Source organism: Delphinus delphis, chromosome X (assembly GCF_949987515.2).
Source record: "Delphinus delphis chromosome X, mDelDel1.2, whole genome shotgun sequence".
Lineage (NCBI taxonomy): Eukaryota > Metazoa > Chordata > Mammalia > Artiodactyla > Delphinidae > Delphinus > Delphinus delphis.
Window position 1 is genome coordinate 27688953 of NC_082704.1, and position 16132 is coordinate 27705084.

General features: G+C 34.5%; 1 protein-coding gene across 1 annotated transcript in view; it reads right to left on the reverse strand.

Moving 5' to 3' along the window:
- WDR44 (WD repeat domain 44) overlaps positions 1-16132 on the reverse strand; it is a 79401-nt gene that overhangs the window by 49565 nt on the left and 13704 nt on the right. The window contains exons 2-3 of the mRNA XM_060001630.1: positions 5767-5800; positions 344-418 (exon numbers count right to left, since the gene is read on the reverse strand). Coding sequence (XP_059857613.1) covers positions 344-418; positions 5767-5800 — 109 coding nt within the window. The remainder of the gene's footprint in view (positions 1-343; positions 419-5766; positions 5801-16132) is intronic.

A 16132-nucleotide genomic window follows, 5' to 3' on the forward strand; every position in this document is an offset into this window, starting at 1 on the left:
TTTGCTGCACTGAGTTTTTCAGTACCTTTACCTCTTGGTACTAGCCTCAAGAGTAGCTATAGCTTACTCTAATAAAAATACAGGTATAAAAAATAAAAACACATTACAAAACATTTTTCAAAATACTGATTCAAGGATAAATTACCAATTAGTTCGATTACAAAATGCCTTCTAAAAAGCCTGATGCGCCTTCAATCACAAATTCAACAGATTCAGGAAGATTTACTGAACATCCACCGCGTACAGGGCACTATACTAAAAGAATATAAAAAATTTTCCACTTTAAATATACCATAAAAATATGACATCTGCTAAACTAATATTAACATTTTATCTTACAAACCTTTTTAGACACATCTTGCTTCAATTCTTGTACAGGGGACTCATTTCCAACTTTGTATGCAGAGTTCTCTGCTTCCTATTTCAAAAAGAAAAGAAACAAAGACCAAATATCTTTTCTTTAAAACTTTGTTTAAAATGGGTATAAATTAGAAATTACAACATTAATAAATCAAAGGCCCATAAAGAGCTTATATGTTTGTATACTGATAGATGCCCAGAGATTTTTATGCCAATTGGGACAATTTAATTTGCATAGGAAGGCTACCAATCAGCAATTTTCGATTTTTCTATTGTAACAGGATATTTTCCTTCACATGTACCCAACTTTTTAACATTAAAAAACTGTGCAGGAAGATAAGAACTACTAAGTACCTTTGTAGCTTAAAAAGATTAAGGACTTAAGCAAAGGGTTGAATTAGAATTGTTATTTTCCCCAAAGTATCCCTTCATAAATAAACACAAAAGTACATAATGAGGAAGACCATATTCAGAGAATCATTTTCTTAAAAACTCTATACACTTTAGATAAAAGGAATCAAGATTTAACCGGTATTAAATGAAGGCCCCAAAACAGTAACAGATGAAAAAAATTAAACCCACCAAAAATACATATATATCTACGTATACATTCATATACACATACGTACATATATATATATATTTGGGAGGTTAGAGAAGGTAAAATGGATGCTGCATTTCTGTTGGAAAAAAAATTCGGGTAAAGTAAGATAATCATACATTTGCAAATCTTAACACAATATTCTTTTCCATCTTAAGTTTTCTTTACATTTATAGAAGTACAGTAATTTGAATGCTACCACTAATACTGAGAAAAAAACTTTTCATAATTCTTGGTGTACATCACAGAGCTTGTCAGAAAGTCACTATAACCATTTTTGACAGATAAGTGACCTAAGATACATAAGGATGTATGTATGTATTAAGGTAGCAATTATACAAGTATCAGGACAGGCTCCAATAATCTCTCTACTCCAGAGATTATTATAATGCTAAAGACTTAATAATGTGCTAGAGAAATTTCTGTAGGACTTCCAGTATCTTCAAGCTGAAAAGTTGTTTCATTGAATTCCTCCCAGCATTTGGGAAATACTACCAATTCTTATATAGATTCTTCTAGAGAAAAGTTGTTTCATGGAATTTGAAGTATTAGATAAAATCTAAACTCTACCACAGCCCATGAACACCTAACATGATATGGCTCCTGCCTACATCTTTGACATCTATATTTCTCACCTCCCTCTCCCATCACAACCACACAATTATACTTTGGCCAACTGGATGGTTCCTTACCATCCTTAGGGTCATATAGCTCAGGCATTATTACATCAGAAAAGCCTTCCCTGACCACCCTGAAATAGCCATCTTGACAAGATGAGAGAGAATTCTTGAAAGCTGATGATAATTAAGAACGGTTAATGAATATTAGAGAAACACCTTCAACTGTCCTACAAATTAACTATATTTACCCAATTACCCTCCAATAACTGTTCATTAGTAGGGAAATCAGAAGCACTGTACAACCTTAATTCCATGGATATTTTCCCCAAGTTAACCTAAGAAAAATACATAATAATAATTCCTGTACCTCAATTTCATTTGTTTTAATACTTACAAAGATCACAGACCAAAACTGGCAAGCAATGATTAGGCTTCTATTTTATTTGGCTTTAACAAAACTCTCTTAGACTTTGAACTTTTGAAAGATATCAACTCCTATAAGGTAAACTGCTGTTAAGTCCTAGTTTTAAGGAGTGATATGGCACCTACCAGAGGATCTGATCTCTAGAGAGGTTAGTTGGAAGATTTCTTAGTAAAACCTGATTTGGTATATATAGTCATCTATGATTCTGTCTTTAGTGAGGTTTAAGGTCCAGGTCCTTCCCCTAGCACCTCGATCAGGCTTTGAGGACAAAGCAATGGAAGCCAAGCATGTGCCTACAGAAAACCAACACCAACTTAGCTAGACTTGAGACAGTCCTCAATTATTACCTTTTTCTGGAGATGGGCTGCCCCATTACTGTGGCACAGTACCTACTAAATCCCAGCTTCCCACCTAAATCCAGCTTCCCACCTTTAGGCCATTTCTCTAACTCCTACCTATCACAACCTCAGACACATGCTTTCTTAAAAGGTATGATAGAGCATTCAATTTCTAGCAATTCACACCACTGTTTCCCTCCATCTGTATTGGATATCAGAGAGCTGTCTGTACCCTCCTCATAGTATTCAGTTATAAGAACTGAGCTTTTTAATTTTAATAAGCACATCCAACAAAAGACCCAGTTTCACAAATCATTTGTACAAAAGTGATCTACACTCAAAGAAATCTTCATTATTATCTACTAAAGAACATTAAGCTAAAAATGTTAGTTACTAAAAAATTCAGGTCACTTCTGGTTTTTAGTAATGAGGAAGTAACTGTGTAATGAGTAATGAGTAATTAACTGTGACTAAAGTGAAATTTTAAAAAATGTTTGAGATGTGACCGCCACTCTTTTTTGCTGAGGAGAGAAAAAAAAAAACAAGAAACAAAAACCAGGAAACAACTCTTAAATAGTTGTCATATGCATCCATCCATTCCTATCAACACCATCCCTCTGTTGGAGTCTCATGTCTTGACATTCTAACCTCTTAATAGCTCTCTCTGCACTTAGTCTCTTTCCCCCGAACTTTCTTCCACCCTTCTACCACTTAACTTTTGTTAATTCCCCAGCAAAAAATCTTGTAAGACATATAAAAATTGACTTTAAATATCTTGCTTCAAAATTTTAAAGCCCAGATTTCTTAACCTGACATTCAAGGCTCATGGAAATCTGGCCCCAATTTACTTTACCAACATTCCACCACTGAAATGTTTACATTAGTCACACCAGTCTTTCAACGTGCCCAGCAAATTCTCTGCCTTTGCATATTAATTAGTTCATACTGTTACCTAACATACAATGCTTTCCCAATTTTTCTCTATCCACCTATGCAAACCCCTCCCAATTTTCAAAGCCTAACACAAGTTCTACTTCCTCCCGAAAAATTTTCTCTCCTATTCCAGGCAACAGAGCTCTCACAATTGCTCTATGTCCCCCTTCCTCCTCCAAACTCCCTGTAATTCTTAAGGTCTATTCTAGTCTACAAACATCAATACCACATGTATCATCCTTTCTTATATATATGTATCTTTTCTGTGAGGTTGTAAAGCCATCAAAAATAGGAACTATATCAAACTTTTCTTTGGATTGCTTAAGGTATCAATAGATATGCTGTTATACACAATAAGCACTCAATAACCCATGTACATCCACATCATAGAGTATTACTTAACAACAAAAAGGAATAAACCATTGACACATGCAACAACTTGGATGGATCTCAATCATTTGAGCCAATCTCAAAAGGTCACACATTATATGATTCCACTTATAGGACATTCTCAAATGACAAAATTATTGAGATGGAAAACAGATTAGTGGCTGGCTGCCTGGGGTTAGGGATGATGTGGGGAGGCGGTGGGTGTGACTTTATAAAGGAAGCTCTCTGTGGTGATAAACTAGATCTCATCTGGATTGTGGTGGTGGTTATATAAATATACACATGTAATAAAACGACACAGAACTATACACTCACACTGTACCACCGTCAAATTCTTGGTTTTGATATTGTACTATAATTAAGACATAACCACTGGGGAAAGTGGGTGAAGGATAACAGGGCTTCACTCTGTACTATCTTTGCAGCTTTCTGTGACTCTATAATTATTTCAAAATAAAAAGTAAAAAAGAACTATATCCAACTTCATATTTATTTACTAAATATGTACATTTTCTATCTAATTTTATTCAAGTTAAGGATAATCTATAATTACTGGGATAAAATAAATTCCCCAAACCTATTTGTTATAACCTAAAAATATCTTAAGATCTAAGTGGCTTTTAAAATCTACAAGCATAAACAGCAATAGTCTCTGGATAGGAGGACTGGGAAGTGGAAGGTGAAGAATGGGAGGGAAGCTACATTTTCAACCATCTTCTTTTCACAGAGTGAATTTTTTTTTTTTTTTTTTTCCGGTACGCGGGCCTCTCACTGTTGTGGCCTCTCCCGTTGCGGAGCATAGGCTCCGTACGCGCAGGCTCAGCGGCCATGGCTCACGGGCCCAGCCGCTCCGCGGCATGTGGGATCTTCCCGGACCGGGGCACAAACCCGTGTACCCTGCATCGGCAGGCGGACTCTCAACCACTGCGCCACCAGGGAAGCCCTCACACTGAGTGAATTTTAACCATGTCCATGAGTTGTTTTTTAAAACGGTTTTATTAAATAGTTAATATAAAAGAATTTTTATAAAACATAAGGAATAAAGAATTATGATATAACCTTTCTTACGTACTCAGTTTAAGAAAAAGAACAGTATTACTATTAGCTTTCAAGTCTCTTGTATGTCCTTCTCCATTTCCATTACATTCTTTCACCCTCAGAGATGACTGATATCCTAAACTTTGTGTTTATTATTCCCTTGCTGTTCTTTATAGTTTTACTATGCTTGTATCTCTGAACAATATATTCTCTAGTTTTGCATGCTTTTGGACTTAATATAAATGGAATCTTCCTACATGTATTTTCCTGTGACTTGTTTTATTTCCCCCACTCAACACCATGGTGCTGAAATTCATCCATGTTATTGTGTATAACTAATTCATTCATAGCCACTGCTACAGAATATTCCATATGAATACACCACAATTTATCAAACAGATCAATACCCAATGTGTATAAATAGAAGGTAGGGACACTGAAACTGAAAAAAAAATACAGCATGTTTGAGATTATACATACATATGTACAGACGTACACACAAACACAACCATACACAAACATACACATATAGTATATATTCTATTTGATGTAAATAGTTCTGTTTGGTGATATTCTTGTATTTAAAATGGTTCCCATTGGCATAATGTCTCAATATCAAACTTCTTTGCTTGAATATAAGGCTAGGATTGATTTTTATATATAATTATGATACCAATACATGTGTCCATAAGAAGTATACAAGTGTTTTGGTTGCTCCATACTTCTGTCATGCAAGTATTACTTTTTCAATTAAAAACACACATACACACAAATACAAGTATTTTATAGTGTTCTTTTATTCTAAAAATTGTAAACCAAATAAAAATTAGCAGAAATCTAAAAAATACTTATAGTCCCTTCCTTATAGTACAATATTTAATTAGGTATTTCTAGAGTACCTAATCACACCTAGAGTAAGATACAATGATAATATTACTTAGCAAAAAATAAGTAATAGAAAGCCAAAGCAGAAAACGAAGAATTACATAAAAGAGAAAAATGAATGAAAATTGTATACAATTTGTAGAAATATACTTATCACTTTCAGAAAGCACAACTCACCTTTAATGTTGAAATCACAACCTTTCCTGGAGGCCTGTTCAGAAATAAAAGCAAGAAAGTGTTGAATAGTGGAGATGAGAAGGGAAATACTTCTACACACTCATTATAGACAAGCCCATATTTTAAAAAACATTTACAGAAGATGTGGAAACCATAAAAAAGTAAAGAAGAAAATTAAAGTGACCCATAGCCTTACAACCAAGAGATTTGAGTTTGTATCTTTTGTCTTCCTAGATATATAACACTATAATTAGCATTAATGTGAATAAAATTTTGTACTCTTCCATGATAAATTTCTTTAAAATAAATTTCTCTAAAAGTGGAATTGCAGGTCAAAAGTATACACACTTTTCAGCATTTTGAGAAACTCTCAAATTGCCCTCCAGAACAGTTGTTACCAATTTAAATACACTCCCATTGCTCTGAGTCCCTGTTTCTTAATACCCTTGCCAAAAATGAGTGTTATTTTTAAATGTTTACAAATTTGATAGGCAAAATATATCTTATTGCTGTCTTAATTTGTGCTTCTTTGATTTACAGTATGGATGAAAAGTTTCATATGCATTAGACATTTACGTTACTTTTAAAGAGAGATAACCTATTTTTGTTTGCAGCTCTTTTTTTTTTTTAACTGGAGCAAAACTCTATTCTTAAATACAGAGTGCTCTAGATATAATAATTTTAAAAAGTAACTTTTCACCGATTATTTTCACACACCCCCTTACATTTTTCTTCGAATAGGAACAATTTGATATCTGCTTCAAAGCACAAAGGAGAGACATACCCTTACAGCCGCTTATCAGGGTTATGCAGTAAGAAGCTTTTAAATGATTCATATGCCATTCCTAAATTTTTTAAATGCAGTGATCACAGATGATACAACTTTGTGTTGAAAGGCGCCTTCAAGTTCATCTAGTCATAGCGCCTTTTTTTACAGATAAAGAAACCAAGGTGCTCAGAGATTAAGTGACTTTCCCCAAAGTCACAAATTAAGTTAGGGGCAGAACCAAGAGAAGCATCGAGTCCTACTCCCATGCTCTTCATGTGCCAAATTGAGTAATCCTTGACCTCTAATCAAAACAGTGTGATAAAAAAATTACTTTTGCCATTCAACAGAAAATCAACCCCTTTATTCAACAAACATTTATGGAACATTTACCATGTACCAGGGACTAGAGATAGGAAGATGATTAAGACACAATCCCAGTTTAGGGGTTTTTTAAAGCTTGTTTAAAAAACAAAAAAGGTAGTCTCTTTTTAAGTCTCTTTTAAGTGCCTGCCCACTTAATTGCAGTGCCTGGACGATATCATTTCATGTTAATAAAGGACAATTTCCAGGAATGAAAATTTTAATATCCGCAATAATTTGGTTTCCCTGGCAAACATATACTGCTCTGTAACAAAATCCTGTTTATCCGGAGGTGATTAGGACCAAGGTTATTCCAATTTTAAAAAAAGGAATAAATATTTCACAAAAAGGATGTGTAAAATAATACAAGTGCACTCAAAACAATAACAAAAATTTAAAAAACAAAAACAAAAAACCTTGAAGAGGCTCAAATTTCCATATGGCACATATTCTGAATGTCAATCAAGAAAAAAAAAATCATCTACCACAGAGGTGTAGCGACAAGAGGAAATAAGATGTTTTTCAAAAAACTTAACCCCCATATGAGGTAGAGAAGGCAAGAAAAAGAAAATCTGCCTTCCCCATGACTCCCACTTTGAGAAATCTGATCAGGTTTTTTAGCTGTCCAAAAAACAGAATAGGGCGCCACATTTATCTCTTGCATGTAACTGGTTTCATAAAGAGCTGATTATTCACAGGATCTAAGTTATAGACCAACTGTTGACACACATGGAAATAGTCCAGATTGGTTCTGGTGGGGCTTTACATACAGCTGTGTACAAACTATAAAGAGTAATTTATTAGTTCCTTTTGAGAGCCAAGGGAATGCAGTGAAAAGAACATGTGCAGATAGACCTTGCTTGAATACCGCTTCTGCCATTTACCCTATGTGTGATCTTGATCAATTCATTTAATTTATCCAAGCCTCAATCTCCTCCTTTGGAAAAGGGGTAAAAACATCTACATTTCATAGGATTACTATAAGGATTAAGTGAGAGAGCACATGGGGCACACACAATAAGCTGTAGTTTCCTCAGCAGCTTTGAATTGCTCCATTGAAACTCACAAATAATGAGTGCACCAAGTTTCTCCAAGGGACTTTGTCAGTAGTGGGAAGCCTGAGACCAATTTCTGGATACAGGAAAGATACCCTACAGCCCGTAAAGCTCCAGGCTATTTAACAACAGGGAACATGAAAAACACCAGATTATACTGAGCTGGTGATTAAAATGGGATCCTGCTTGCATTTTGTGATGTCATTAAACAAAAAACTAGTAACAAAAGCCACTCGTGTTCAAAACATAATTTAAATGTTACAAAGTTGTTAAGGTCTTAGTAGGTAGTAAAACATTTCATAGCTTCCTCCAGTCTGATTAAGCCTAAAATTGTCTTTAACAGGGTAGTCTGTAAGATACATTTTTTCATCCATTTATAGAACATTAGCATCTAGTAAAAAGTGAAAGCATATTTATAACTTGCAAAGTTGGCTAAAACGATTTGTATCATGTGCCAAAATGAGAAAACAATTCATTTCACCATAATAAACAGTAAATCATGATTTAGTATTCCCACAGGAAATGTTCTTAATAGGGGCCTTGTAATAATAATTATACAATGGCCATCATTTATTAATAAGCATGTGCCAAAAATGTGCTAAGACTTGACTTGCTTTTGCTTCTTTAGTCCTCACAACTTTCCAATGAGGTAGTTATATTACCTTCCCTATTTTACACAACAAAAAAACTTGAGGCTTGGGTCAGATGAGGTAATTTAAATTGCACTGCTAGTGAATAACTGGGCCAGAATTTGACCCTAGGCAGTCTGGCTCTAGGGTCCACTCTCTCAACTACATTGCAATATGGCCTCTTTTCTGTGTAAGGTCTTAAAAGATGACGGTTATGAGAATATTCTAAGCGGTGCTATGAATGAACACCAAACTAAAGGCAATTAGCGCTGCTTCTTGAGTTGTACTAAACTAATTAAGTCAAAGGCTTGAATCCTGATCTGCCTTTAACAACTACAATTAATGCCTAATTGATTTGGCACAGCTAGGAAATAAAATAATGAAATGTTCCATGTATAAAACTGCCAGAGAGATGAAGCTTCTCTTTGAGTGCCAAACTTCTGAAAGTGTTCTAAGTACTTTTGAATTTCAAATTTCAAAAGCAGCTTGTAAATAAGTACATTATAGGCTAAGCCTTGCCGTTTCAGTAATCTTTCCCTTGAAAATACCTTCTTAAACAAAGGATATACAATTTTCCCTTTCTTACTGACTCAGAGTAATTATCGTGCTCAAATACTACACTACATTTTAATACAGTAATGCCCTCCACGGACCCTAAGGTACAGGGGATTTATTTGCCTTCACACTACAGGACCCTAGGCTACTATGCTTGGAATGTCTGTGTTTTATAGTTTTGCATCTCCCTCCTCAATAGAAGTGGTCACTTCTTACAGCTGGCCATGTGCCTGCCTTTAAAAGCTTTCTTCCCCCTTCCCTTCTAATTTTTGCTTCTAGTCTGCATCGAGCTGGGAAACCCGGTTTTTAAAACTGGAATTGTATGGTAAAGGAAGAATCCAGAGCTTCTGAGGGTCTCCCCAGACAACCACTCAACTCTTCTCCATAACTCAGTCTCTAACTTCAAAGTAGAGATAATAACATACTATTTCAGAGTGATTATGTACCTAAAGAAAATAGCTATTCATGTTGGAGTTTGGGGACAGGAGAAATAGGGGACTAGGTCAAGAAAATTAAGTTCCACTCTTGGCTTTCACAACCAACTAGGGGCAAGACCTTTAAGCAAGGGTTTTCAGAGTTTCTGTAATTTTAGGAAAGTTTATTTTAAGACGCTTCATTAGTTTGGGAGTGAAGATGTAATTTTTATACCATGATTAATGATCTAAATTTTATACCTCTGACTTCCCTTAAATTTGAGATATATTATAGGAAACTTGGACATAATCCAGCGCACACACACACATCCAGAAATGTCCGGTAATACTCTGATACATCTAGTTTACTAGAAAAATATTCTTTCAAAATTTTCTGTAGATACTAAATATTAGATTCCTCCTGTTCAAAGGTTAAGGTCAGTAATTTTTCCCATAAAAAGCCCACATATTTCCCATAAAAAGCACATAAAATAACTTTTATTACACCGCACACAAGTGAGAGATCTATAAGAAAACTGAAGTTAACAGGTAGATATATTTAAGTATTGGTAGTTTATCTCACTTTAACAAAACCTTTACAAACCAAAATGAGAACTTCAAAAGTTCAATTTTCATTTCAAAAGTTTTTATTATAGGATATTTTAAAATCAAATATTTTTGACACATTTAAATATATATGATTAACAAAGCTTCATTGAAATAAGAAATGTGCTTCTTACAAAGCTGAACAAAAATATAACTTTAATGGGAGAAACTTCCTTCATCACCTAATAGCATAAAAAAAAACCTTTCAACATATTCATACTAATTAAAAATGCAGTAAATCTTTGATTTTGCAGCATAGTTTCTGAAATTGAAGACAATGTCTATCAATGATATTATTAAACTTAAACATGAAAAACAATTTCTGAAACAGCTCCAAAATAAAGTCTAAGTTAAACAAGTATTGGTATTCTACTAAAAAACAAACAAACAAAAACCCACATGGCTTATGGATCAAATACTTATTTTTAGTGTGGCTTGCACTCAGGTTTTGAATATAAAAGCAATTTTAAGGTTAGTATTTCAGCAACTTATACAGATAGAATATTTTAATTCATTATATCCTGTTTTCTGTAAGAAAGTTATTTTCATGCACTCGCTATGTTGAGTTTATACTAACGAACCTCATATTTGAGTATAAAATAATGTGTGACTGAAGCTTTCTCCGGTCCCTGTCCATTTAGCATTTTAATTATAGTAGTTTTCCTTTTGCATCTAGGGTATTTGTGTTCAGTACCAATGCACTTTAGTATCTACACAACATTCATTATTTTTAAAATGTTACATGGCATCAAAACATTGCTCTGGTCACTTTGCAGGGCAGTATAGGAATTATTTTTTCTTTTATAAACTCTGACCTGATCCAGTGATAACTTTCAGACACCTAAGGTAAAATTTCATTAGAATAATAAGGTCATTACTTCCCAAGGTAGGTGCTAATCACTGGGATTTGGATCTGATGACAATAATTACAGTTTATCCAAAAGTTGCTCACTAAGTTTCCAGAGGAAGCAAAATGTCAAATCCTTTATAAACTCTGACATAATAATACTGCATTCAATACAATTTCAGTGAAATGTAAAAATATGCAAGCGATGCAACATTTTATTAATAACCCTCTTAGCTTGAGTTTGGAACTTGCTAAACCTGACTCTCTAATTTAGTAATGTTGAGAACAGTATTCATTTACTTAATAGAAATAAAATCAATCCAACAGAAGATGCATAGCAGTAGGCTATTTTTAAGAGATTTTGATGCAACATAACTGTGGGTTTTCTGTCACAGGTGTTGGAAGTGAGCATTCTACCTAATGATGTTACCTAGTGTTAAAAAGAAATTTACAGTAATTCTTTACAAAGTCCTAAAAGGATTTTAAAAAAATCAGTAGGAAGGGAATATATATTTTTTTCATGTTTGAAGGAAGTAAGAATAATTTAGACCAACTATCTCATTTTACATGTGAGGAAAATAAGGCCAAAGAAGGTTAAATTAATCCATTCATTCAACATTTACCTACTGCTTACCTCGTACCAGCACAGTGCTAGGCACTGGGTGTAAAGTAGTGAACAAAGCAGACATAGGCCCTCATCTCCTAGAGCCTATGCGAAGATCAAGGGCCTAATAATAATTAGGCGTAGGACCCAAGTCTCTTTGCTGATTCTAGCAACACATGCAGCCTGTCAATTTACCCTAATAAGTCTAATATTCTTTCCTGGTTTCACATGGGTAGGTAGCCGGTCAAATGAAACTGGCCATTTACTAAAGCCTTACTTATCTAGGAGTGCCACCACAAATTCCCCAGGGAAGCCTTGGGGAGGGGGTCCCAAAGACTGAAAGGGCACCATGACACCAATCTCGAAGTAGAAGGGCTGTAAGTTTAGCTACATAGTAAAAGAACATGAGCTGGAAATCAGGAGACCTGAGTTTTAGTTCTGAATCTGCTAGTAACAATGTATGTGACCATAAAAAATATTTTGGGGGAGTTTTTCCAACTTTTAATTATGGCTATTTCAAACATGTACAAAATTGGGAGAATAATATTATCAACCCACATGCACAACATGTTGACCATGGTCAATAGTGATCAATATCAATATCCCTCCCTCCACTCCCCTGCCAGATTATTTTGAAGCAAATCTCAGGAACTATTTCATTTTTACCCATAAAAATTTCAGTACATATCTAAAACATAACCACAACACTATTATCAAATTTAACAATTCCCTATTATACACAGTCAACATTCATATTTCCCAGATTGTCTCAATTTTTTTTTTTTTTTTTTACAGTTGGTCCATTTCAATCAGTATCCAAATAAGGTCCTTGTGCTATAATCAGTTGATATGTCTCTTTCAATGAGTAGGTTTCCTTTCTTTTTTTTATTTCTTGCAGTTCATGTGTTGAGGAACTAGGCTGTTCATTCTGAAGAGCATTTTTTAGGGCAGTGAAACTAATGTGTATGATACTATAATGATGGATTCATGCCATTAGGCAGTTGTCCAAAACCATAGAATCTACAACACCAAAAGTGAACCCTAAGGTAAACTATGGACTTTGGGTGATTATGGATGTGTCAATGTAGGTTCATCAATTGTAACAAATGTATCACTCTGGTGGGGGACGTTGATAATGGGGGAGGCTATACATGTGTGTGGGGAAGGGGTATATGGGAAATCTCTGTACCTTCCTCTCAATTTTGCTGTGAACCTAAAACTGCTCTTAAAAAAAAGTCTTAAACAAAGACACTAGGTTGTTCATCCCCTAGAATTTCTCATTGTCTGAATTTCGTTGATTGCATCTCCATGGTGACATGTCAAAAGAAGTATTTTAAAGGAGAACATGCAGAAGAGATCGGAGGGATGGAATGGGCACACATCCAAGGAAAAGTACAAAAACCTATAAGAACAGTATCAGAAAAGACTGGTGCTCAAAATGTGCGAGGATTTAAAAAAATACCAGAGACAGAGTTTTTCATTATTTTAATTTATATTCAGAACAACAAAAAGAAACTGCAGTCTGGATATATGTGAATGAATAATATAAAGTAAAAGCCTGCATCAATTCTTTTTTTTTCCAATTAAGATTACTGATAGTTAAACCAGAAAGGGAAAAACAAATTATAGAATGAGGAAATTGAATCCCAGAGCATTCAAGGAGATAAAAGTACCTAGCTACTGTAAATGATTTCAGTTCTCCTGTCCCAAATTATATCCCAGCATACTCTGAGAATTTATAGAGTTCAATCTCTAAAACCTCTGAAGAATCAGAGATGGAAAAGGATGCTAAGGAAAACTCTGGTAGTCAACACTGGAAAGTAGGTAGATGCTACAAACTATAAACAGATTCACTTGATGTCAATGTCAAGCAAAATTCTTAAACACATTGTGAAATGGTTTTAGGGCCCTAGGCGTGGGGAAAAGATACTCATTTAAGAGTCAGTAAGCACTCACAGAAAGCCAAACATGCAAGATTAACCTAATTTCCTTTTTTGATAGGGTTACTGGCCTAGAATATAAAGGGAATACTGTACACACACAAAAAATCTGGATTTACGCACTAAATTTTATAATTCTCTCATGATATCCTTTTAGACAACAAAGAGATGTAGGCTAGAATACACTTAGGTGGGTGTGTAACTGGTTGAACATTACTCAAGGTGTGATTAATGGATCAATGAAAAACCATAAGGAAATATTAAATAATTTTTATTGTACTCTATCCTACTTGATGTTCTGTCCCACTTGACATTTCAATGTCTTGAATGAGGAAACTGATGGTATATCTACCAAATTTACAGTTGGCACAAAGTTGGAGGGATAAGGAATATACTGGCTGACAGTATCCAAAAATATTTCAACAAGTTAGAAGGATGGGCCAAATCTTAACAGAATGTAATGTAATAGGGATAAATGTAAAATGCATGATTGGGGAGATATGACTTAACAACAAATCATGTGAAAACATTTAGGTATTTTTGTTGATTGCTCAGACAGTAAAGGCTGTGATATGACTACTGAAAGAGCTAGTGTGATCCTAGGCTGAATTAACAGAACTATGATGTCCAGGGCAAGGGGAGTGGTAAATTCTACTCTACTTCCCACTGATAGATAAGAGCACGCTTTAGAATATCGTGTATCATTGGGATACATTTTAAAAGAAACACTGAAAAAACAGAACATATCCAAAAGACAGAAACCAATCTGGTGAATGTTCCAGAAACTGAGTAGAATGATACAAAGAACTAAGGATGGCTAACCCAGAGAAGAGAGAAATGAACGCCTCTTTACCTTTTGGATTTTGGATTTATTTTGGAAAGTACAAGCAGTGAAACTTTGCATATAGGCTAATATTCTCACTGAAGCCTATGTTTTAACTTTTAAACTGTTATTCTATATTTGATATGTACAAGAGTATAATGTAGCATATACATGTAATTATGAAGCACAACAAATAAAATGAACTGTGACTCACTAGGTCACCTGAGAATGAGAACAGCATCAAGACCAGGGCAGCTACTGTCTGCCCTATTCTGCTGCTTTTGCCTTAGAGGGAACCACTAGCCCAGATTTGACTTATTGTTCCCTTACTTTTTTATTTTTAAAATGCCATGTATCTCTAAACAATATATTGTTAAGTTTTGTTATTTCTGAGCTTTGTTTTCAGGAATGCACTTACAAAGAAAAAAAGAGTTGGACTCTTAAAATTAACATTGCACTCAAAAATCTCGGTATTCCCAATCAGAGTAAAAGGCGATCCTTGTCACTGCATACTTAGTTGTATTTAAGTCTCACAACTGTGCCCATACCTACTAGTCTCCTTTTGCTTCTCCCCCACCTAGGGTTGCCAGATTTAGCAAACATAAATATAGGCTGCTCAGTTAAATTCCAATTTCAGATAAACAACAAATCTATTTTTAGTATGTTTATCTGAAATTGGGATTTAACTGGGAGTCCTGTATTTTATCTGGCAACTCTACCCTACCCCTAAAATAATTAGGTGGACAATTAATTCTATGATCTGTCCGTGTGATAAAGGGACAAAGTGGGAGGAATTGTATGGCCAATGTCATTGTATAAATATTAATCTAAGTATTCAACAGCATTTACTGACTGGGGAAAAAAATTGCACATGTGTGAATTTAGTCAAAGCTTTTCCAGACAATGCATTCAGTGGATATGCCCAAATGCAAATACTGTATATATGCTATTATGTACATTTTTCAAAAACACTCAGTGAAACAGAGTAGTAAGGTCTATTAACAGCTTCATTATTTTGGCTTAGATTGAACCCCTCAAAAAAACAAAAACAAGATGGCTACTGTAACAAACTGATAAATCTCTAGATATGTAAACTGACTTATAACCATTATTTATAAAAATATTTATATCATTTGTCTTCGTGTTAAAAATGAAGTTAACCTATATAGGTCAAATAAAGATCAACAGCCAACTTTCTGGATAAATATCAATTAAAATTATGTTGTCATTAAAAATGGATCCGGTTACTGTATTTACAAAGTCATTTTAGGACACTTCACTTTATAAAAGGAATATCAGAAATATTTCAGATACGTTCTTTTTCAATAAAAAAAACTGATGAGCTTTCTACAATATGAGGTAGAACTTGCTTTTCAATTGTCTCAACATCCTCCCACAACCTGAAGCACTAATGGCTCCTCAATTTGAATGGCAGTCAATACAAGTGTGTATTAAGAACTCGTACAGATTAGATTCCCCAAATAGAAGCCAGTTGCATTTCCTTGCCTGTCTTACTGCAAAACCCACATTTTGAAATCAGGTATAAACATGGCTGACTACTGTAATAGTCTAACTTGGTTTTTCAGAGCTTCAGCGAGTGGTTTCTCTCCAGGCAATCATTGAATCATCTTTTCCATCTTCATCACTCATGCACTATGGCTTTAGGGTAATCAGTGCTTAAGTCTACTTTAAAAAAGAACACTGAATTTCTGTAGTTTCAAACAGTCAGATCCCATAAGCCATCCTACCTCTAGTTTCTCACCCT